The sequence below is a fragment of the Chroicocephalus ridibundus genome, chromosome 3 (assembly GCF_963924245.1).
Source record: "Chroicocephalus ridibundus chromosome 3, bChrRid1.1, whole genome shotgun sequence".
Lineage (NCBI taxonomy): Eukaryota > Metazoa > Chordata > Aves > Charadriiformes > Laridae > Chroicocephalus > Chroicocephalus ridibundus.
The window spans coordinates 88,325,561-88,351,228 of record NC_086286.1 but is presented as its reverse complement, the minus strand read 5'-3'; the positions used below and the strand labels follow the sequence as shown (position 1 = coordinate 88,351,228).

Sequence of the window (25,668 nt, the reverse complement as noted above, 5' to 3'; positions counted from 1 at the left end):
TGCCCTCCTTCCCCAAGTGACTTAACTGGGAGTGAGCAAAAAGTTGGGAGAGGACACTGTTGGGACAGCTGACCTAAATTGGCCAAAGTGATATTCCCTACTATATAACTTCATGCTCAGCAATAAAAACTGGGGTAAAGGAAGAGGCAGATAGTAATTTTTGTCTTCCAAGGTGGCTGTTCCTTAGAGACTGGCTGGACTTTGGTGTGCTTGTGGGAGCTGGTTAGTGACTGCCTTTGCATCACTTGTTTCACATGACTTTTCTGGCTTTTACTCTTCCTAATCTCTCCCCCATACTGCTGGGGGGGTGCTGGAGTGGAAAGAGTAAGTAGCAGTATAGGTGCTTAGCTGGGTCAACCCACAAGGACTCAGAAAAATCAAAGGCCTTGTCTATGTATTTCTAGCTGGAGAACAAATATATTCTCAGGATCAGTGAAAGACAATTACTACAGCAGCAACTAAACCTGACGTCCCATGCCCTTAGCTGTCAAGCTACCACAACTTTATAAAAAAAAAAATAAAATAATGACACTCCCTGAATAGTCCTGAAAGACAGGAATGCTTACTAAAGCCTCTAGAGAGAGATTCTCCTTGTAGAATCCAAAGCGACAGAAGTTACAACAATTTCTGCATGCTGAAATCTCCTGAGCCACATTGACTTAAAACTCCCACTTCTTGCATACAAGTATGAAGTCTAGAGAGAACACATTGTTCTCTTCTGCACACGTTCATTTTAATAGTAAATGTTCTCAACTTATATTGAGTCACTTAAGATAGGTAATTCAACTAACTGGATTGCAAGATACAGCATAAGCAAGCACAGAAATAGTACCTGTGTCTCCTCTGTCTAGTAATACCAGTGACCCAGATGATCCTTCCAATAAACCACTCAGGCACTCTAAAGTCTCTGCTGCAGCCAAGTTAATCTCATCCAATAAAATCCACTCTCCTTTTTTGACTGCTTGTGCCAGAGTACCCTAAAAATAAGATCAATTTGTTAATCATGTCAACAGCAGCGATATAACAACTACAGCATCTGTATACTGAAAATATTTGTTTTGCAGTCTATGGGCTGATTAGACAAATGGCAATTCCAGACCTTTTACAGGAATAGCAATTTTACTGCTCTCCCTCAATAACAGCAATTATTTCGCAAGTCACAGAAGTCAGACAGTTACCACCATTATCAGCTACCATTTTAACTGGTTCAGATATAACACAATTAAGCCCCCTATTTGTGCCATGCTGCCTGTGAGTGATGCTCATCACTGTGGTGCATAAACTTCACTGATACCACTATGAGAATAAAGGCAGTTAATCTAAAGAAATCCAAACAAAGACAGATGCAATATTATGTTCCTCAGGGAATTATAACTTATTAATTAAAACTATACTTAAGTCAAAGGTTCTCCAACTACTTATATGGTCATTTGTTAGAAAGAAGACTGGCCAACATTTTTACAAATTTTACATAAAATTTGAGAGTATATAGTCAGACTAACAGGGTGACAAGGAATAAACATGCATAAACCATACATCACAGTTTCCCCTAGTCATGCTTACTGTCATTAGAATATCATACCATGGGTTTGAAACATTTGGAAAAAAAAATCACTTCTAGATAAACAGCATAGATTCCTAATATTATATCCTTCGCGGGAAACCTCAAGCAGGAGCACGTCCTACTGGAGATTGGTCAAGATGTGTTTTCTAATGTCATACGCTTGAAAAGATGATATGACATACTGCTGATAATCTTTTACCATACCAGTCCTAATTCCTACCATACAGCACTGAATTAATGTGTTACCACAAAACATTCTCCCACCTCCCCATCTAACCACCACCTCCTTGCAGCAGCACACTTCGTTCCAGAGTTATGATGGAACAAGTTCTACTTCACAGCAAGATTCTTGCCAGGAAGTTATGCTCCTCCTTATTCTTCCTAGCATCAAAATGCAAATCTCTAAATACCTCAACAAATGCAAAGAGAAGAGCATTTTCTGTCATTTTCATCTGTTGATGAGCATGATTCAGTTTCAGACCAAATGCCTCCCACTTTTCCTTCAGTGGTGAGCCTATAAGCAAAACAAATAGCACAGAACAATAGCACAAAAATGTTTAACAACAGTATTTTAATCAAGCTGTTTCAAGCATAGAGATACAAGAGTAAGCTTGGCTGAGCAATGAAAACGTTGAAGTTCTACAGATGACATCTCATCAATTTAAAAAAAATAAATTATATTTTGCTGTTTGATTTTTGGTTTTGTTTGTTTGTTTTAATTTAGCTGAACACTATTGACATATGGCTACAAGTAACTTGCTATTCATTCCAGCATGCCCTAGCTTAGGCACAAATACCTATGCTGCACTTGGTTCCAGTATGACTGTTAGCACTCTCCAATTTCCAGAGACTGAAAGAGGCATCTCAGAAAAATAAATCCAAATTTACAAACCTTATGACAGAACAGGTTAACAATGCTCAATCCAGTATCAGTTAAAACACTGTTGCTTAACAGTTATGACATTATTGACTATTGCACTTATTTCAGTTATTTGTTTAAAGTCACAGCGTGAGGAGGTATATGCAGCATCATGACTTAAGCTACTAGCGTTGCAAGCTACAGATTTCAGCTTGTCTTTATTTTAGGATTGTCAATACTTGCTACAAGTGGTCTTTAAAACCTCATCTTTTTTTACACTTGTGGGCATTTATTTTAATATCTGCATATTCAGAAGAAGAGGGAAGACAAGGTTCATAGTTAAGTTTACTTGGCCCATACTGAATGAAAGCTACCACTTCACTTGTTCAGCAGGTCAAGAACCAGAAACCACTTCACGCAAGACGAAGTATTAATACTGCCTCCGTCCCAAGTGGGTTGTGAAGTTTAAAACAAGAAAAACATTTATTTGGAGGCAAAACCACAATGAATCAAAGTAAAGAACTATGCAAGTCAGCATCACTGACAGCGAAACCAAAGTTATCGGAAAGCTCTGAGCAAGCTTTTAAAGTCATTACTACCTTAAGAGAGCTATTACTTTGGATTTGGGGGTTTTGTTGTTGTTGTGTTTTGCTTTGTTTCTAAAATAGGATATATTTGTGAGACCTAATGAGGTTCCAGGACTGAAAGTATGAATACATTCATACGGAAGACTGCCACACAGAAAACTAGGACTGTTCATCAACACAGCAAACAAGTGCTGAGTGGAGATGAGATGTCAAGGGCACCGTAGGTCAGACAAATAAACCTTCAGTCTATCAGACATAGCTACCAACAGTGACGGATTAGAAAGAAACAAACCCCATGCTAACAGTATTTTGAATATTATCTTGTAGACATAGATTGCATTTTTCAAAACCAGAAGAAGGAAGTAATAGAGGGATGAAAAAAACAACCCAAACAAAAACAACCCACCGTAACCCCCCCCCCAAAAAAAATATCAACAAACAAAAAATTAACTACTGTTTATCTGCTCTGCAATGGTTCACCGCTAATGATGTGTGTTTGATCAGTATGAATTCTCACCAGATGCATTTTCTTTTGCTTCCTTATTGATAGCAGATTTATGAATATGCTGCATTAGTTTTAGCAGATCATGCCAACGTTTCTGCCTGTAGCAGGTCTGGATATGTCCCAAAAACGTCTGATTTTTCTTTCTAGAAAATGTCTGAGAGAAGAGTTCTTCAAAAGACTCTCGAAGAGGTAGCCAGATCAGCTTGTTATCCACAGGCTTGTAACTGAAGAGAAGCAAAAGAGTAATTACTTATTTGTGACACAGGAACTAGCATCTGTGAACTAACAAAAACTGTTACTGAAAAAACAATATTGTGCATGAAGGAACCTGGGTTTCCATAGTTTTTTACTCAACTAATGAGCAAAGTAAAATTGCACATATTTAAATGCAACTTACAAGGCAATTTTATAAAGACAGGACCACCCTGATAAGAAAAATATTTTTACTACTACCAACCAGTACGTCCAGTGAATATTATGTCGTATTTATATTGAACAGCTTAGCCATTTCTAAAGAGTCACTGGGTTGTGCTTTTAAATGACTCCATCACACAGAAATGTGCACAGAATTTACTGAAACAGCCTCTGTTCTTCAGCAAGGACAAGAAGGTTTCTGCATGCAAACATGTTTGAGACATTTATGCTACTATGAAACAGATACGGGCCTAAAAACAGTTGATACCGCAACTGTACTTGCTTTAGAAGCTTGTTCTGATACTACCAATTTGTTATGTAGAACAGACAAAACAGTAATCAGTGACTCACCCCCCTAATAGATCTGCTGTGTCACTTTGTTGGTTCATGTTGATAACCCTCAAATGGTGTCCTTGAAACAGAAACAGAAAGCACCATCGATTTATGGGGGTTTTTTTTTGTTTGTTTGCTGTTTATTAGATCATCTTCATGTAAGTCACAGCCTTCACACTTTATTTACCTGTAATATGAGCAAGGTACTGAACAGTTGAGGTTTTGCCAGTTCCTGTTTCACCAACCAAAAGCACAGGCTCTCCTTTGTCAACACAAACTGCAAGCTGTTCAATCAATACTGCAGATGGCCGTGTGGCAGCAAAGGTTTGTTTTGATCTGGAAAAACAGAGGAAGCAACTCAAACCCAAGATTTATCAAGGAGTTCATTTCCATTTTACCTTTTTTTTTTTTGGAGAAGTAGTTGAATTCAGGATTATTTTTTTTTTTAATTAAAAATATAGGTTTGGAAAACTTTGTTCCAAGATACCCTTATAAGATACTTTTGAATTTCAAGATACAATCTAGACATTCAGGGTTTCCAAAGAACTTCCTGCCCAGTGGAGTTAAAGCCACATACTACAAAAATATCTCTTTACAAAGATAGATCCATCAAAATCTTATTGTAACAGCTATGGATGCACACTGTTTTGAAGAAACTCTAGTTCAAAAGAAGCTGAAAAGTTCCGTGCTTTGGCTGCCAGAAGTATGATGCAGACAGTCTTAAAGATGCACAAGGAAAAGCTCAGGTCACAAGAGAAAGAACTCATCACGTTCCTTTCATTAGACTGAGAATATCCAATTTTTATATTTTTAATCCTGTGACTTGCAATCTGTTCTATTCCACCACAAAATATTTCGATTCTCATGGAAATTACAGGATATTCTACCTTTGTACAGTGAGAGCCTGGGTTTGTTTCTTCATGACATGCACTCTTCCGACAGAGACTTCTTGTTCCCGTATTAGAATTTCTGGTTTATAGAGTTCACAAAAGAACTCCACCTGTGAAGAAAGCATCAACATTTCCAATACCAATGTTGCCTACAACGTCACGCTAAGAACACCCGTCATACGCTACCAGTATTACTTTGCAGCAAGCTAATTTTTCATTGTAAGATTTAATATTTTGCAGGTTTTACATACTTACCACCTAAAATACTGATGGACCTCAAAAGTGTTATTGTCTGTACAAACAACGACTTTCCATTTAACAACCTGGTAACGGGTCTATGCCATTATATTTCTACTTCACCTACTTCCATGGTAGTTCAACTACATAAACTTGAACCTGGGAACAGTTATCTTTAATAATAAAAAACCTACCTCCCTTCAAAAAAGATTGGTGAATACCTCGGTGTAAACAAGGATATTTTGCCATCAGCAGCACATAATACACTCCTGTATTGAAATAATACAAAAGAAGGACAAACAGAAAAATCCATAGAAGTTTCAGGGATCCATCTGTCCACCCAGCTGGCAAGTTTTTTCATCTTGAAGTAACAAAGGAGGGAATTTTCTTTGCAATCAAACTACCATAGTCAGAAATAGCTGACAAAGTAATGATTTAGTTTAACTCAGCCATTTATATCACACGCTATTAACTTATAGAGAGTTACTAGCCTCTAGAGAGGTACTTGATTTGGGTATTGATGATTACAGAACAAGTAGTAAAGAAGATTATGTTTCTCTCCAATGTCTTTAAGTTTATTAAAATTCACTGTAACCACCAAAGAAAAAACACATTCTTCACTATTCTGTGCATCTAGCAGTATCATGTGCTTAGACAACTGTGCTGTTCCAGCTGTGTGATCCTTCTTTTGCATGATGAGGCCATTTGCAACCTGCTCTGGAACAGGTTCACTGTAGCATTCAGAGAAAAAAAGTGCGGGTGAAAATAAAACAGGATAAAAACATAGACGCTGGGATAGTACAGAGAACAAAAAAAGTGTTTGGGACAAAGAGGTAAGCATAATTTTTAAGAAAAACAGCAGAACACATTTAAATTAATCACTAGAAAGATTGCAAGTTATAGAATATTATCAATAGACAACATATTAATTATAGCTCAACATACCTTTTTCTTGGAAATGTTTAATTTACTTCCAATAACTTTTGCCATTTTCTGTCTGCTCCCTTGGTTGGACAGCATAGCTGTGAAACAGTCCAATGCCTGTCAAGGGGAAAATAAAACAGCTTCTTCAATACAAATTCTGTGTGATATGGGCTGACAAGGACCACCTTAATTTACACGAGCCTGACTCCAATCCAGCCATGGTACATAAAATTATTTCACTGTCCACAGATAGAGTCAAACAATGGAGTTCAAAAGGGTGTAATAAGAACTTCTAAACTCTGTGATGTAGTGGGTTTCTACTGCAAGTAAAAGCTTTTCAATGTCCAGTCACAGAAGCTATTTTTAGATGAATGGACCAAAATGGAGATGAAGTAATGTTGTAAGATCTCACGTCATAAAACTACCTCTGACTGATGCACACTTGAAAAATTCCAGCTCTGGAATATGAATTGATGCATAGGAAAGTAAGAAAGAAGCCTCATATTACAAGAAAAAGGAAAGATCTTAAAACATTTACTCTCAGACACACGCAATCCCACCTCATACCAGTTAAAATTATGCTGCAGCATTCTACTTGTATGACAGTAGTAAGCCTGAACTGGCTTTTGGCACATTACTGCAAACAGTTTTCTTAGTAGTAAGGAAAGTCTCCAATTGACAGATCACAAACATTCCAACTATAGTCCAATTGCTTCAGATAAAACTATACATAAATTTCCATCTCACATTCCCAAATTGAGTATTTTCACATTTGTGAGACAATACTAGAATTTGGGTAATAATTTCTGGATCAAGTCTTACCGCACCTCCTGAAAAATATTCACTGCTGTGGTTGAAGAATTACTGTTGAAGTTGTAAGCAATCCTGCTGCACCAATTCAGTAAGTCTCTAAAAAGAAAAAACAAAAATATTTTATACAACAAAGACAAAACACACAGCACCTTCTTTCATGTTCAGGTTAGGTCATTATGTCGTCTTCCAACAATTGCACATTTAGTTGTTGTGCTAGTTGTACACAGGAAGACACATATAAATCTGATCCTAATTCTAAAGAGTAGCTGAGCACGTAAAGACTAACAGTGTTGCTTTCAGATACGTTGCTTAGAAATAGATAATACACACTCCATTAAACCATAAAGTAAATATGAAATTGAAAAAAAATGAAAAGCAGCAAGTTTTTCATCCAGAAAGGTAAAAACCCCCTATTTTTTGAAGATACCGATTCCTTATCCACAACAAAATCTTCCGAAAGGCAAGAAAAGGAAACATTAATTCTAGAAAAACAACATCACAAAAATACGAGGTACTACCCACACCTAGTACTTACTGACCAATTCACAAAGCACTACTGGTTACAGAAATTCCACATGAGTAGAACTGACATTTGGTATGACAGGAAGAACTAATTGAACATTGAGATGCATTTTATCATAAAAATTCTAAAATTAATAGTACACTACAGATCTGGTTATTTTCAGTCATCTGTTAGTTAGGATGCTGTGAGGGTCTAATACAAAATTATCTAGGTAAGCAAATATATTGCTTAAAACATTATCTACTGGCTAGCATGAGAACATTATACGCTACAATTCAGTCAACAGTTCTTAACTGGATCTGATATTTTGTGTTAAAATTAATTGAGAAGTAATCCATATAGCTCACCAACACATATAACGAAACCCACACTTTTTCCTCAAAAAAATGAAGTTATAGCAAATAGGAAGTCTTAAAAAAATTCAGATCAAGATTTTTTAAAAAATATCTTAATCATTATTTTATAATGAAAAGTGGATTTTTCCAATTTCTTATGAAATTCCAGTTTAATTAAAACTGTTTTTAAAAAATTAAGAAAAATAACAAAGGTAAACACATCTATCTCTCCAGGTAGCTAACTAAATTTCCTCCTAATAAACATATAAAAAAAGACAACCTTAGAGATAGTTCTCGTCCTTCCAGATTTGGTTTCTTATTTTCTGATCTTGATTCTGATGAATCTTCTGGTATGTGTCTGGAGCCAGAAGTGCTGTTTTCTGATGCCTGATACTTGTCTCCTGTAAGGTGAATGTAAATGTCTAGCAAATGATCAGTTACAAGAGCAAGGTTGGGGTATTTTCTTTGAAGAACCTGAAAAAAAAAAGAAAAAAATTAAAAACCTCAAAACAAAAAAACAACCTTTTGCATCAGAAAGAAACCACGAGCCCCCCCAAATTTTAATAGGATACACTTCAATAGATACTGAAGCTAGCATGCTGCACAAACCTGCTCTCTTGGAATCTTTCATCTGAAGAAAAGAAGTCATTGTGACTTGTATGATATCAGTGTAGATGCCAAAAAATAATTTTGCTAATTCAACTGTACTCCAATTCATTTAATAGATTTGCACAAATAACAACAAGAAGAACAAAAGCTACATTCAACCCTAATCTAAACTCAAACCACGATCATACAACTTTACAACTGATAACAAAAGTTCTTACCTCCTGTCCTTCTTTGAATGACTGAATTTTTTTGAGTATTCAAGTTATCTATTCACTGTGCTGACAAAGACACATTAAGGGGATAATTTTTCTTCTCTAATTTCCTTTCAGCTCAGTTCTCTCCACTAAAGCTTGCCAACCAAAATTATTGCTTCCCAAAATAAGCTTTTCACAGATATGGGCCAGAAAGACTGGTCCCACCCTGCCAAACTGACTTTTAAGATTAACGAGAACATCATCAGTCTATTTTCAAGACATGCAATTGGGTGTCTTCTACCACTGTCTCTTCTTCTACTACTACACAGTGTTTGATTGATTTATTTTTGTGACTTGAGCTACAAAGTTACAAAAAAGAACCAGAAGAACCTAGTGGTAAGTGACACATTGAGCACTGAAGCTTCCTTTTTTCTTAAGGTTTTAACAGCCAAGCTTTACTTGAATACTGGTCCTTTCTGGAGGTCATCTTCGACATCAGTTCAGCCACACAGCCTTTCTTACTACTACAATAGTGAGTACAACAAAATCTACAAGTATGAAGTAAGTGCTGTTCTTGTTCCTTTCCTAACAATTAACTGACAAATATCAAAACAGAAAACCACAGATATTTAAGGTCACCCGTAACTGCGCTGGCCGCTGAATGGGCTCCAAGGAGTGAATAAATCTATCAAAAAACTACCTTCTTCATTCTAGAAAATTCAGAAAATTCTTCTGCTCAAGACTATTCAGCCCCTTTTCCCTTAGGCAAGGCTCTTTTGAAATCAGATCCTATTCTGAGCTCTGTATCACAAGGAGAATCCCTAGAGAATTCTGTTTTCATTTTAGCCCTGGGCTCCTTTAATTTTTTGAAGGACTACACAAAGCAAACATTCCCTAGAGATGCTAACAAAAGATGTCAATAGAGACAGTTATTTGTAGTTGGTAACTGACCAACTACTTTTAACCTCAAAGCTTAGAACTCAGAATTAGAGTAAACCCAACTTTTTTTTCTTTTTCCCTCTGTTTTTACGTATCTGTCAGCTACAAAATGGCAAAGTAATTTGATTCTTAGACCCATTCAAAGCAGAACTGTGTTTGCCACAGCAAGTTCCATGAATCTTTGTCCAATGCACTTCAAATTTTCCTGACAAAGTGCCCATTTACTTCAAAATTGGCGGGATAAATCTAAAACAATAAGGGTATATTGGAGATAAAAATAAGGATCAAATTGATTACTGAAAAACATTTATTACCCTTAATTGAAACAATTATTCACAAGCCACAATAAAGCAACATAATACCTCCTTGAGTTCTCCTTTGCTCATGTTATCCAGATGTATTTTGGTCCAATATTTGTCCAAAAGAGCAGCGTGGCTGCTCTGCTGTCTGTACCAACCTCCACCACAACTGAATATCCTAAATCAAAACAACATGAAGAAACACGGTATATTGTGTCTTGCTGAAGAATTCAACATTTTCAGTGCGTTCCTGTGCATCAAAGAACATTTTACATATTGCTGCTACAGTATAATGTGCGTGCACAGATCACCCACTGTTTGTCACTGTACTGTCATGTAACCTACCTTGCCTATCTCTGCTTTTCACATTACCTGATCTTTTCTCAATGTTTTTCCCCATGTATTTCAAGATCTCCTTAGAGATACTTGCAGAAAGACAACTGACAAAAAGTTAAGTCTACCAGAAGCAACATACAGAATCCTTTATGAAGGGAGGAACCTGACAGAAGTGGCCTGGGAAGTATCTTCCACGGATCCTAAATGATCTGTGCTGTATTGCAGATATGCAGGAAAAGCATCTCCAGCCCCTGTCCCCTCCAGTCCTTCCTGATTTTTTTTCCCCCCTCATTCTTCAGGCTCACGGTCTTTTCCATTATATATATTGTTCTGTTTTGGATTTTTTTTTTCCTGCACAAATAACTATGTAGCCATGCGATATACCCACTGTGGGAGTAGTCTTGCACCTGCAAAGCATTTGATAAATCAGCTTGTGGCTTGGGTTTTTTTTTTCCTGGTGTTTTTTTGTTTGGTTGGTTGTTGGGTTTTTCTTGGTATTATTCCACAGCTGGAAACTGCAACAGACTTACTGAATCTGCTCTGGAAACTATAATTTGCTGCTATACAAACTGTTGACCAAAAATACAGAAGAAAATCTGATTAAATGAGGCCACCAAAAGAGAGCTGAATCCAAAAGACTCAATACCAGAAAAATAGATCAGAGAAATATAATTAAAAAACAAAACCAAGTTTGTGGAAGGAAGACAAAACCAGGAAAATTTGTTAAAGGCTTTGAAGTAAACTACTAATAATTTGAAAACCATGTAACTATTTCCCTTCTAGATATCCTAACCTTTAATCTTGATAGAATATTATGTCTTAATATACAAGAAGACATTCTGACATCTGATGCATGAGCCATTACAACAGTGAAAGTGTCAGGAAGAGTACCTTAAATCTTTTTCTAGTTAGAAAACATTACAAATATCTATATTGTCACAAGACTTTCACAAATCGGATTTCCTTAAAAATTTTTCTATTTCTTTTTTCATGATTCCAAAATAAAGTAACTTTATCTTATTATAGATGCAGGGTTCACTTAAATTATTCATGAAACTCTTAAAAAAAAATCTTCTAGGGAACATGTATACAACTGCTCAAGGAGATGGAATAAAAAAAAAAAACAACCCCAAAACTAATCATTCAATAGTTAGACTACCAACTACCCCAAGATCAGCAAAACTAAGAAATAATTTACACGGATGCTGTTAAAACTAGCAAGTTTAAGATACCTTGTGAATATCAATCATAAACCTTCTTCACACAGTAATTGCTGAGTGGTATTTTGTTTTGGCAAGAGCTTGGTTTTGTAGGGTTTCCCCTGGCAAGTTTCATTCCTTCAGCCTTGTTGAAGTGACCTTTCTGTACGAAGACTGGATTCACCTAGTAGTAATATAAGGCTGCTCTAAAGCAAAAAAAATCCTTAAACAACTTCTATAGCTTCTATCACTTGTTAATCGGAAATTGCTAAAATACTCCCGCCCAAGTACCTTGCATTTTCTCTCTTTATCTTAAAAATAAGATATCCATGCTTTTAACCTAATTCAACTTTACAAGCCTACCTCCTGGTTGCAAAAAACTGGAATCCCGATGCTACTTTTAAACAGTCACCACGACCAGGAATCAGCAACTCTTTTTTTTCCAAAAGAGGAATCAGCACAGAGATCTGGAGAAGAAGAGAAAATTTATAAAACTTTCTTTTTTGTGAAACTGTAACAGACAGCACACCCATCCACACTCATTTCACACTTCAGATGCTAGAGCACTTCCACTGAGCACCATATTGCCAGCAACTGCTGTTCCCGCAGATTGCGCTTCCAAGTGATGCTAGCAGGAATTGCAAATGTAATTTTAATCAGCAGTGGAAGTCATAGGTGTAATGTTTACCTGTCTTCTTTCTTTTGTATCCAGATTTAATGATAAGAGAATGGAAACAACGGCCTTTACACTGCAAGTCCAAATCAAAACTATTTACTTTGAATTGTCAAATGAATTATTAGACACTTTCGCATCAGAAGCCTTATTTTCTTTATCTGCCTGAACTAAGATGAGCTGCATCTCAAAGATGTCATTCTCCAACATCAACATTTTTCAGTGTATACTCTGCTACCCCCAGGAGAATTTGGTATCTATTCAAAGATCTAACCTTCCACACAGAAGGATAGTAATAACGGTGGAAGGAAAAAAGGAAGGTAGGACCCACAACGATCCCTCAGCACAGAGGGAGGCAAGGATGGAGACTTTGATGTGGAGAAAGGAGGCAGGATGCCTGCAGGGAGGACTTGAAGAAAGGGAGAGATGAATGCAGGATACTACTCAGGGCATGTTTATGATGACTGCAACAAGCTGAGAGCTGAGTCCACAGAAGCAACTAAGGGCATGACCCTCCGTCAGTGAAAAAACATCTAGTATACACAAGCAGTATTTCTTGGCTTTCTTATAAATTCCCTATATTTTAGAGGCCTAGAACTCAATAAACAAGCTGTCAGGTTATTTAGCCACGCAAAGGATGTTTTGCAGAACGGATATGAAGGAGAACAGCTATCTGCAGAACGTCCAGCAGGCCTATATAGCAAAACATCTCTACGACGTTGTTCTTGCAGAAGACATGCTTTCAGCAGCCATTACTTCAAAAGGGAAGGATGACAGTCTAACTAGTCGTTCTGGAGCTGAAAATAGGAGAGCTGTTAAAACCTATACTGCTTAATGTAACAAGGCATTTTTAATATCCAAGCCAGAGGTAAGAAACGTGTAAGAAAAAAGAACAAAACCAAAAAGACATACACCAAAACACTAAAAAAAAAAATAATAAAATCTTATTAACAGCACCACTCTAATACAGTGGTGATATTCTGTGGTGTTTGGGGCTACATTTGTTTTCAAATATTAACACATGATTTAAAAGACACACAGCTCATAATCAGTGTCAATTCAAATCTTCAGAGTGAAATCTGACATCAGTGGCAGTGTCATGACTACTCTAAAACAAGGACAAAAACTAATGTGGCATGCTAATATGTGAACGAAGTCAGGCAGGTTAATTCTTTCTAACCCCTTTTAAAGGGAGAGTATTTTCAGCATGCTGCTACAGAACTCACGTTGATTAGACTCCAAAAATTGCTAGTACAGGCCTTAAGACCAGTACCTTACAGCAAACACAAATCTACATACCACATCTAGAGGCGCGTAATCAATATCCTCCAGAAGTATCCAATGACCTTTGGTAACAGCTTGTGTCAAGGTTCCAGGTTGCCATACAAACTCCCCTGGTACATCTGTACAACGATACATACCAAGCAGCGTCTATGATGGAAACAATCAGTAAATTAGAGACCTGTTCATTACATCCCTTAAAATCTCAGAGTAAAAACTTAGAAAAATGGCCAAAGTTGGTATACAAGTAACACTTACTTAGCTTCCACATTACTAAACAATCCATCTGGTAATCTGTGCCCAGCATTATTTTTTTTTAATTAAGGAAAAAAAGAAAAAGTTTAACTCCTCCACATCTATGGTTATCTAACGGAAACATAGTAACTAAAATGAACCAGGTAATTGGAAGTGAATTTACAGAGCTGCGCCATCATAATTAACAATCAACAACAGAACATACAAAACTGTCTAGGATTGCACTGAACCTTATTTTACATTTTTGAAAAGTCTGCGACTAAGCTAGTAAAAGGAATTTGTAAAGCAAGTTATTCAGAGATACAAAACCAGTCAAGCGTTGCTTCTCCATAAAGTTGTAACTTCCACATTTAAGCATTCCTTAAATAATTAAGTTAATGGTTTCACTACTACTTATTTTGACCTTGAACTTCATTACTTTTTCTTAATATGGTGATCTTACTCATGTATATGAAAAGATACTATTGTGGAGAACAGTTGTGAGATAGTGAAATCAGCTGGTCTATGCAAGTAAAGACAACATTTATGCACGCTAACAAAAACCTTCAGATAGCACTTCTGGTAGATACTAAACACCTTGGAAAACTAAGTATAAATTGAGCCAAACATAAATCAATTCAAACCCAAAAGTTATATATGCAAAACCAGAAGAATGTGAAGTTATCTTCACCTCCGGTTTTACCTCTACAGGTAGAGCTAGATCACTATTATGCAAGTACAACATCCTCAACATCGCAGGATCTTACTTCATCTCACCTTTACCACAAAAAACTGGGATCAGATTAAACTGACATTAGCTCACTTAAAACGAAATAAAAGTGTCCATACAGCCTTTGGCACCAGCTTGAGTCATTTTAGAATAATTTTTCCATTACTAATCAAAATTTTTTAATTAAAAAAAAATAACCAACCAGGTTCTTTCACATAGAAAAACCCTGATAAAACATAAGTTGAATGAAACAGATACAGCAGAATTATGCACAGAATTTAAAACCTACTGAAGCTTAACACTGATCTTTCATCATATTTCTTTATTCTCATCAATAGTAAGACCAATACTACACAGTTGGGGGCTTTGGAAAGTTAAACGTTATCTTATTAGAACATTAAGTCAATGCTTTAAGTAAAAATTATGTCTGATCATCCAACAATAAACCAATTTCATCAGTTACCTTACTGTCAGTTTGATCTCCAAGCTGGACTTTCAAAATATGAGGAGGTTTTACTCTTCCTGTAACAGCTGCTAAATACTCAATTAAAGAAGTTTTGCCACATCCTATTGGTCCTTCTAATAAAACAGGACGCTGATACGCTACAGCAATGGCAAGGTTTTGAAGATTTGTGAAGGCAGATTCAACCAAAACAAAATGGCTGGTGTTATTTTCCTGTTCAAACATAAAATTTAAGTTACTACATCGGTTTTTTACAGGTTGTACAACACAGAACAATTAGGAAAGCAAGTCTGACAACTAGAAAAATTTTGGCCTGTAGATCTGTCAACACATATCAAATAAAATAAAGGATTCTAAAGTTGTATTTAATGACAGACATTAAAATAGATGCCATCAAAAACCTATTATAGGTGAAACACTTGATAAAGTATATGTACAATTTGTTCCCAAAGGGAGTTCACACTAAGTTGTCAGTACAGACATAGTAACTATTCAATCATAACACATGTCAATCAAACACAATTTGCAACATAAGTGAAATTAAGTCATCAGAATGGATCCAAATCACAGGACAAATCAAACAGCAGTTAGATTCAGATGATGCAAGTATGAATATTAACTGTTGTATTTACTTCTTTCTGCACAGGCCAAAGCATAAGATCATTAAAATCAGTGCATGAAAAACAAAGGGGAAATTCAGTAACATTTTTATTTTATTCAAAATGCAATTAATATAGTTTATTGAACGGTAATTAAACAGTGTCATATATTTTGACTCTCCTAGAGTCACTTATGTATCAGTATATAGCACAAAAATTAGTGGTTTCCTGCCAAAAGATGCAGAGAAAAGAAATCAGAGTCCATATTGCACCGAAACAAGGGTCTTTTATTTAAATTTGATCTTCTTTTCAGATATATTTTCACTTACTCCTCTGGTAACAATGCTAGTTTTTAAAAGAGTACCTGCTTTCCCTCACAGTTCGCTCCTACCTCTTCATCAGACCTCCTCAGCTGTAACCGGAACTACACTGTGTACCAGATCAGTGAAATACCTGTGGCTATTCAAAAAATAAAAGCATGCCTTTTGGGAAGTTGTCTCCTCCCTATCCTTTCAGCAATCCAGTTTATAGCATGGTCTAGTGCCAGCACAGCAGCAGCAGCGACACTGTCACGGGAGTAAGAATTTCCTTAAACAGCTCTACAGTTTCCCCTGCTGCAATGAATTTCAAGCCATACTTTCAAGCCTCAATCCTATTAAGAAACAAAAAAAGCTAGGATATAGCAAATTCAACTACGTAAGTTGGGGGAGGGGGGAGAATTTGGGAGGAAATTCCTCTTTCCTTGCTTCTGCTACTCAAGAAATTCTGGACATTGGTAGTCTTCGTTTATTTTTTTCTCCTTCATTTGTAGATCAGCACTGCAAAATTAAATAGAAATACACAGCCAAGAGCTAAAACTAAAACTGTACCTAAATGATAAAAACAGTCAAGAATACTGGCTGCAGCTACAAAGAAAAACCTGAACAGTTCAAGATGAACAGCATCTCAAGAGAAAAAAGGTTAAATACTGTTTGCTCAAAAATGTTTATGCCTTTGATGGACTTCCTAAAACTATAAGGCACTACATCCTGCATTACACTTCATTCCGGTGGAGAAGGTAACTTCTTGCTCACTTCCTCTCCCCTTTTTCTGCCTTCTAGAAGAGTAAGCAGCAGCCTTGTTTTCTTTTGTTTTACGAGAAGAACTAATAGTATGCTTGCAGAAAGGCTGTTTATAAGATGTCTGTATAGCACATAAAACTACTTCATGTAGGCAAAAGCAACTGTGCCAGATCCTGGCTTTACTCAGCTATGTAATACCACCCTAACTTGGACTGGAGATACTATGTAAGGCTGAACATTCTTTTGTAGTATATTCTTAAGAACCGCCACATGAAGATAAAATGAACAACACTACTACACCTTCGTTGCTTCATTCCACTGCAGAGCTTCTTTGCAGTGTCTGTATTATGCAACACTAGCTTATAGTACACATCAAGAAAGGTAAAAGATACACACGTTACCCGTAATATCTCAACACTATTTAAGCAGGAAATAAAGTCAGTTAACTGCATCTAGGGATTCTTAACAAAAAATAAATTTTTAAAAGGTACAGAATTAACCCTGGGTTACATACCTGCTCTTCAGAAACAAGCTGTAGTCGAGGCAGCACAACACCACATACAGCTACTACATTTGCAGAGAGGTCGCCTGACACAATATGTCCTTGTGTATATTGCAGTTCTTTCTCCTTTTGCCAAAATGAGGAGTCCGGATTGGCCAAAACAAGGGCTTGTTCCACACTCTGCAGCTGAGATTCTTCTAGTAGCCTGTGAAATCCACGTTTATTAACTCAACTGAAAGCCATTAACAAAACCAAGAAGTGTTCAAGATTTTAAAAGTTCCTACTTTAGTCTGAAATGTATCAGCTCCTCAGGATTGAATATCTTCTTCAGGAAAGATAATTTATGCTCATCATTCATGCATGTAACCAGAGCAAGACAGTTTGAAGTATACCTAAAAGTTATATTTAGAACAAAACATGTCAAAACATAGTCTGAAGAAGTTCAGTTTGACAACTGTCAATTGCAAACCAAAATATCAAGTTTGTAAAAACATGCAGAAAACTTTCTTCATAGAAATTATTTTAGTGCTACGCTTAACATTCTTTAAGGTTAGAGAAACCGCTCTGAACTGAGGAAAGCACTTCTATCATGGCATACTTCATCATTAATACAACAACTAGCTAACCTTTCTCTGAAGGACTGAATATAGTGCTATAATTTACTATATACATAGTAAAGAGCACTTTCCCAAATAAATTAAGGTAAACATATAAGACAATGAAAATCAGGTTTTCTTTGCCTGATTTTTTCTTCTCCTCCTACCATTTTCCTTTCAAAATTGCTTTCTATCTCATGCTATTTCTAAAATAAACCTAACACAATGACCTCAAGACTCAGCGCCAAAACAAGCCGACAACTCCCAAGTCTTGACTTAATTGCTACATAAAGCTGTCTCACAACAAAAGGGTATTTAATACAAACCATAAAAGACACTTCAGTTATTATACCACTGTTTTTACCTTACAAGAACAAAGCTTTCAGCGAGCTTGGGGCAGGAGATGGGGGGTGGGGAACAGTTGCCAGAAAAAGATTGGTTCAGGACAAAATTTAAAAGTCAGGTCATTCATTTACTTAAGATTATTAGCTGAACACCGGGTAAACCAATTCCAGTCAATGAATTAGAAATTCTATTTCTTTTTTCTAAGACTATCTAAGTGTATGTCATCCTGAAGAGCTTCATAAATGGCTGATAGATTTGACAACACTCTTGTTCATGTCCTTCCTAAATTATACATCTTATTTTAAAGTTTAACTTACCAACGGACTAAAGTGTCATGACTCCTTAGAAGTGGAATACACACACTCCAGTCCCATAATTCCCGGAAAACTGATTGCTCCTTTTGTAAAAATCTGTAGGCTGCCTCCATGAGGTCCCGTAACTTCATTCGTCTGCGCCCATACCGGACTGTGTTTGCATCTGAGCTCTCCAGGAAAAGCCTCTGGAAAACTGGTGATGTATTCTTAAAATATCTTAAAGCAAATCTTTAGAATAAAAAAAAAAAAAAGAAAAAAAAGAGAGAGATGGAACACAGACAACTAAGCCGGAGGAAGGGAAAACAGCCGTTAATAAAAACACCAGGACAGAGGTCCTGAGATAGTAACTGACAGTATACTGACAACAAAGGCATATATTTAACTTTGTCCACACCTGAGAAAGACAACCACTTCAGCAATCAGCTGACAATGCATATTTTTACCTCATTAGAAATCATTACTTAACTATCAAGGGGAAACAGTACTGCCTTTGGTGAAATCTCTTTGATTGCTCCTGTTTACTGAAAAAGTAATACTGATTCCTACTTATGTAACTTTGTATTCTACTGGCCTACAACTCTAATCTTAAATGCAGAGATTTTGGTTGTGAGCCATTTTCATGACAGCTGTTTTGCTTTTCTTTGAAAAGATTATCATTAAGACGAAAGTCACATAAATCTTACAACACAATTTATTTTAATTGAGCTGTGTTTAAGATTTGTGTTTTCTAAACCATTTTTTCAATTCAGAACACATTTGTTATTGTGGGAGACAATCCGAACTGTAACACCACCTCTCATCACCACTGAAGACTAACAAGCACATACTCACTAAGCTCAAACACTGCACAAAAAGTTCTATTACTCACGGTAAAACATCAGGGTGGTCAGCAACCAGCTTGCTCATTGCTACACACAGCCTTTCATGCCGATCGTGGTTGATTTGGCCACCAGCTTTAATGGCTTCTGCATTTCTTTCCAACAAATCCAACAAAACTGGCCGAACTTGACGGCCAATCAATAGAGTACATTCTTTATCCAGTAATAACTGTGCTAAAGTATCGAGGATGCATTGCCGATCCTGCTGAGTCCAGATCTAGAGGAATGGAAAGTAAGAACGGGTTAAATGGGAAATGAACTATTTGGAACTATTCATGCAGGATTCACAGTGAATTTTACAGGAACAAATCTTTCAAAAAACAGGAGGGAGTCCATAATTCCCAATGGAAGCACTTACTTGACACAGCTCTCCATGTTTAAAAAAAATTGGGAAACAGAATGAGTGACATGCAGAATGATATACTAAATAGGAGTTACAAAAAAGTCCCAAAATCCTAAATTATATTTTACAGCTGAAAGATAAAGCAAATAATTCTTAGTATTTTTTTAAGGAAAAAATTGGGAAAATGTTATAACTGCTAATACATCTTTGTTAACAGAATTCCCACCAATTTCAACAGCTTGGTCTCACGAGAGCCACAAAAAGAGTTTAAGTTGCATCACATTCACTATCTCTTTTCAGAAAAGAAGCATTCCATCAATCATGATCACAGCCTTATTTCTGATAGCAATTATAGTGAACAATGCTCTTGACAAGCCAGCAGCATGTATCTGCAGTTCTGACGCTGAAATTTTTTTTTCTTTTATATAAAAATGTTTTTTTTAGTGCAAAACAAAATATTAGACATTTGAGTAGACGGAAAACATGTTCACATCTGCTAGGGAAAAAAAAAAAATAAAAAAAATCAACCCCCACCTCCTCCTCCCCAACACACACACCCATATCTCCCCCAACCTTCCTAACTTTGTTAGTGAAGAACAGCAACCCATTTCTCTGATCTCTGAGTTCATGTCATTATTGAAGCATCTCTCCACTTCCATTATGTTTAGCATATGCTGCAATACAAGTAATTTTGACTTGTGAAAAATCAGGATCATGAATTTGCACAATTAACAATTTTGCTCTTAACTTTGATGCTCCACTCTCCCCTTATGCTACCAAGGCGATTTTATCTTTCTTTGCAAACAGTTGTACATACAGCTAGGCAAGGCGGCTTCCCAAACAAAACAAGCACTTACTAAACTCCCATAAAAATATTCTGTGATTTCTGTAACCTTTCGTTTTAGCAACACCTGCAGCCATTTCTGCTTCTCCTGCACTTATTGTTACTCAGGTAAAATCTGGTCCTGGGCCTGCAGATGGGATGGTTTCATTGTTACGAGATAAATAAACTACAGAGGTCCTACACATTGCTTTTGAAAGGCTGACCTCGTAGGGTTATACCAGTATCAACATTCTTCTAGATACATGCATACTTGTTTAAGTCCCTTGGGTTTCCTTCTGAATTTGAAGAGACATTCATTAACAGCACTTAAGAAATCAGGGAAACTGCAGCATATACACTACAAACATCAAAACCATCACGTTAATTCCAAGCAGTTTCTTACATGCTTCATGTTTATTTTTATGAGACATAAGTTTATCTTCCTCTCATCTATCAGAGCAGCATTAAAAAATGAAAAATTTAAAAATGGAGATGAAGGTCTGCATTCATCATAGAGCAAGGAAGACACTGTTCAATACAAGGGATCAGAATTTTGAGTGGTAAAGTGATTGACAAGCTGTTCAAAGGCTCAAAATAACTGGAAACAAAACAAATTCCATTGAAAAGAACAAAAACAAACAAAAAACCCAAACTGCAACCTTCAATTTCAAAATCAATTACATCTTTGGCTACCCAAACAAGGCACAACAGGGTGCTTGATTTCTTAACCAGAGCTTTCAATATCAAATAAAAGGAACAATTAAAAATAAAATAGTAAATAAACAATGTGACTGACTCAGTAAAATTCTGTAGTTACATGACTACTGTACAACAAATCCATTCCATTACCAATTTTGTGAGAGCAAGCAGATTTTTAATCACTGTGTGTAGTACCCTTAGGACATAGAGAACTCTTCAAAAAATCACAGTGGCAACATTCTCATTCTACAAAGAGACCACTGTTTGTTTACAGAGCTTTCAGAGTCTAAATTAAAAATTTTATGGAAAAGAAGATACTGTCAGAGGGGTTTTTTAACTAAAGGTGGCTTTGTGAAATACCAAACTTTCTCAATCAGTAGTGAAGGACAGCTGATCTGAAAGTGTTTAATTCTAAAGTTTGCATCTGGGACAGTAAATCTGCGCCTGCAGTTCCAAACAGCTGCTTTGAGAAAGCATCACAAAAGACCATTCCTCCAAATATAAAAATATATACACACATTGTGTATTTTTAATGAAAGAGACATTAAATAGAAGCACAGCTAGGAGTGAGACCTGGAGTCAAACAGGATCCCAGTTGCTTCTCTAGCGGCATGTTGCACACCTCCTTCCCAGCCTGCACGGTACATTTACTTAGTGCTCACAAGGTACAGAAATCTCTATTAAGAACTGCCTTAATCGAAACCCAAAGATTACTAAGAGAAAGGATCGCATCAAGGAACAATCTGGGCCCATGTGAAAGCCACATTTCTGATCATGGCTCACAGACGTTTCCACAAAATGTTACACCATACATAGATTTAATAATGGGATACTTCTAAAGGGTAAGAGGGCATTAAAAGCCATGTGTGGGAAATCCTTGTTCCCCTCCAACACAGGAACACATGTTCTTGGCTCCATTCCTTCACACATTATCTCTGTCGCTGCATGACTGTGCAGCAATCAATTTGGCAAGATGATCTAATTTAATCCTTCTTCCAAAGTCTTCCACTGGGTGGGAAAGTTGAACGGATTTTCCACATCAGCACACTCATTAGGTTCAGGACACGAGAAGCAACAGAAAGGTGTGGCTTGGCCTTGGGAACAGGCAAAAAGAAAACAGAGCTGGACCACTCTTTTTGGCAGCTGTCCAGTTCGATAAGATAAAGCAAAACATGAGCCTGCACTCTTCTTACAACCCACACACTTAAAGAAAAAGCAAAACAAAACAAACCAAACGTAAAGAGGCAGGGGGATATGCAGTATCACAAGGAAAACAAGATAACGTCAACTACCTCCATAACAAGCCAGAGTTTCCTACATCTCCTCCAGCACACTGTATTTGATAGAGTTGGACAGACCGCTCCTTCAAGGATAGCAAGAATGTTCTCTTTGACTTTGTATCAGTGTACTTATTAACATATTGTCTCCCAAAAAACCACAGCTCTTCAAAAACCTAGAAGCAGAAGGAGATAAGAATACGCTCCAGGATGGAAGCAAAAGTGCAATGTACCTTCCCTTATTTATAATGCTACATGACGTGAAGCCTAATTAATCTTTCAAATAAAAAGCTAAAGTCATATTTTCAGGAAAAAAAAAACAGCCTGCCTTAGTTGCCCGGACATCAGGACATTTTTCTGACAGCCAATAAGTAGCTGGGTGAATTTGGGACAGCTAGGTCACCTCTTTTTCCTACATTTCCAAAAAAAAAAAAGGAATAAAGGCACTTTTCAACATCAAATACTAAGACCGAAACCCTATAAATAAGAGCTTGGAGTTATTATTAAAACAATTTTCACTCCTACATAGAAAAATTAAAGGCGAAATGAAGGATGCCAAGCTGAAACACCAACAAAGTAGAACAGATACAGAATGGTGTCCTCAAGATCTCCAGTTCACTTAAGATGGTTCCATAAACTAAAGAGAGGAAATATACAAAAGGGACAGGTCTTTTTATCTTCCCATGTATGCACAGTGGGAAGTGTGAAGGGCAGACATTCATAAGGATATTTTTGCACTAAAGTTCTATTCCAACTACCATTTTAACCTTCACATTAATGAACTGCTATACTGGTATTACACCATCACAGGGAGCCAAAATACATGCATTTGCACAAAATCTGCATTTGGAATTCTACACAGGAAGACACTGTTTTCTTAAATTATCTAAAAAAATAGAAAGGCAAGAAACAAAGACTGGTTTAGAGAGCTTTTCATCCCATTTTCCTCATTAAGAACAGACATTTTCTGTACCTTTGCAGAGTAAGCGGTATACAAATACTATACAGAAAAAGCTCTATTTCTATTACATACTGATGCACAGGGAACGAGATCTTCCATCACCACATAAACGGTACCTTACTATGAATCTCAAAAGACTGTTCCTAACTTAGCAGTTGTGGGCAAGTTCCATTCCCTTATGGAATACTGAAGAAATAAGTCACCACAGAGACACAGTGAAGCTGTGTAGCAAAGAGAGTTCTAGATTTCCAGAACGCATGCTTCCCAAGTTACATACAAAGCAACTCATAGGAAATCAGGTATGACGACTGGAGCCAGCAGTTGTTTAGCAGCAAGATAAGCCTGACACACTCCTAGATCTCTAGCTTCCGAGCCTGGAAATAGCAATTCAGTTTTCAAAAGAACATGTCATTATTCTTTAATGTGCTGTTCCAGACTCTCTGTATATAATCACTGTTTAATAACTTCCACGTAGCAAACCTTTCAAACCCAAAGTACGTCTCCAAACAGTTGCCAGAAGGGAAAGGGCACAGTCTCTTTCCCAGTCTCAGAGTTCGGTGACTCACTTCTGGTTCACTGCTCCATCTGTCTGCTACATCTTGTATCTGCATCATCCCCATCTCTATTCTCAGCTGTTTCTTTCTCTTGAATAGCAGCTCTTCACCACTGCTTCCCACCAATTACCAACAACTCTACAAAGCAGGAATATATATATTCATTTCAATTTTACTTTGATCCTATGATTTGTAGTGACAGAAGAAAAAGCCATCTGTCTACCAACAGAGAACCTTGATTACCAGTATGAATGCCTTCCCCAAGCACAACTAAGAGACAGTAATTCAGACTGAATGCCAATATTCTGAAAAAATACAGTCTTCAAGCAAGTGGGACATTTCCTAGACACTCAAACAGAAATACGGATTTTAAGGCCCAGAGTGTGTACACAGCTTAGGGGCTTCAAAAGCTCTATCATGAAAAGCATTAATAATGTAACATCTGATGTGTTGATATCCTATTATTACACATCTTCAAGTATTGCGGAGAAATGAGCTAGACCTCAACTTTCCCAGAAGGCAGGTGTGCTTTTCACAGTTAAGGCAGACAAAGCATGAAACCAGCGAAAATAGGAACATGTTTCCAGCACCACTGATTTAAAAAAAAAAAAAAAGCGGCAAACTCTAGAAAATCCAGTCCTCTGTCTTTTTACCCTACATGCTGCTTTAAGGCAATTGAAGAAGACACGCAAATAGCATCAGGGCAAGATGCTGCAGCTAAGGGACTAGATACCGTCTCGGTGCTTGTTAATAACATGCCATCTCTCGCTGTCACACTTTCAGAATCACCTTAAGGGACATGGAAGACACTGGAGATTTTAATTGCGGGGCAAAAATGCCTCCTCAGGAAGGGCAACAGGAGGGGGGTACCAGGGGACCGGAGAGAACCCGCCTCATGGGGCTCCCCTCGCACGACCCCGAAAGGGGTGGGGAGGGGAAGAAACCCCAAGAAGCCCACACAGAAAGAGACGGAGACAGAGGGAGCGGAGAGCAGCTCCCGCAGGGCGGGAGGAGGACGAGGGGGCGGGGGGGGTGGCCGGGCGGCGCGGCCAGCAGACAAAGCTACCGGCAGGAGATGGCGGCGCGGGGAGGGAGAGGGCAAAGGCAGCGCCGTGCGTCCCCTTCCACCCATGGCGGGCCCTGCAAGACCCATCTGGAGGGAGACAGGGAGGGAGGAAGGAAAGGCGGGCGCCCGGGGACCGCCGCCGAGCCCCGCACCACCTCCCAAGCCCCGCTCACCTGCTTCGCCAGGAACCTGCTCAGCTCCGCGCTGCTCTTCTCGTTCCTGCGCGCCACCAGCTGCAGCGGCTCCACCAGGCGGAACCGTAGATCGGCCGCCATCCTCCCTCCTCCTCTACCCTCCTCCAAAGCGCGGGCAGCGCCCGAGGAGAGCGGCGGAGCCGCACGCCCAAGGGCCGGCAGCAGGGACGGCGCGGCACGTGGGACGCGGGACGGAGGCGCCGCTCGGCACCAGCTTCCGCTTCGTGCGCGCCGTCACCCGCCCGCGACGTCGCGAAGCAAAGGGAAGCGCGGCCTGGCCCCACCCACCCCGCCGCAGACGTGACGGCGACCCGTGTTAAACTACATCTCCCAGCATACCGCGCGCGGCGCACGGCCACCGGGGCGGCCCCCGTGCATGCCGGGAGATGTAGTCTCGTAGGGGCCGCCCCTTAGGGCGGGGGATGGCTGCGCTCGGGAGTGGTGCCCACCTCTCCCCACTCTCTGCCGGGGCTGGAAGCTCGCGTGTGCGGGGGCTACCTTTGCCGCGTCCTCGC

At 38.1% G+C, this 25,668-nt stretch overlaps 1 protein-coding gene across 1 annotated transcript in view; it reads right to left on the bottom strand.

The window, feature by feature from the left end:
• Positions 1-25,250, bottom strand: part of MDN1 (midasin AAA ATPase 1) — a 105,221-nt gene extending 79,971 nt beyond the window's left edge. The window contains exons 1-18 of the mRNA XM_063329975.1: positions 25,133-25,250; positions 19,227-19,453; positions 18,362-18,586; positions 17,388-17,495; positions 17,116-17,308; positions 14,942-15,154; positions 13,533-13,664; positions 11,924-12,027; positions 10,089-10,203; positions 8,265-8,458; positions 7,141-7,222; positions 6,335-6,430; positions 5,150-5,262; positions 4,450-4,598; positions 4,281-4,341; positions 3,528-3,739; positions 1,975-2,078; positions 833-977 (exon numbers count right to left, since the gene is read on the bottom strand). Of these exons, the coding sequence (XP_063186045.1) occupies positions 833-977; positions 1,975-2,078; positions 3,528-3,739; positions 4,281-4,341; positions 4,450-4,598; positions 5,150-5,262; positions 6,335-6,430; positions 7,141-7,222; positions 8,265-8,458; positions 10,089-10,203; positions 11,924-12,027; positions 13,533-13,664; positions 14,942-15,154; positions 17,116-17,308; positions 17,388-17,495; positions 18,362-18,586; positions 19,227-19,453; positions 25,133-25,234 (2,575 nt within the window). The 5' untranslated portion in view covers positions 25,235-25,250. The remainder of the gene's footprint in view (positions 1-832; positions 978-1,974; positions 2,079-3,527; positions 3,740-4,280; positions 4,342-4,449; positions 4,599-5,149; positions 5,263-6,334; positions 6,431-7,140; positions 7,223-8,264; positions 8,459-10,088; positions 10,204-11,923; positions 12,028-13,532; positions 13,665-14,941; positions 15,155-17,115; positions 17,309-17,387; positions 17,496-18,361; positions 18,587-19,226; positions 19,454-25,132) is intronic.
• Between the last annotated feature and the right edge of the window lie 418 nt (positions 25,251-25,668).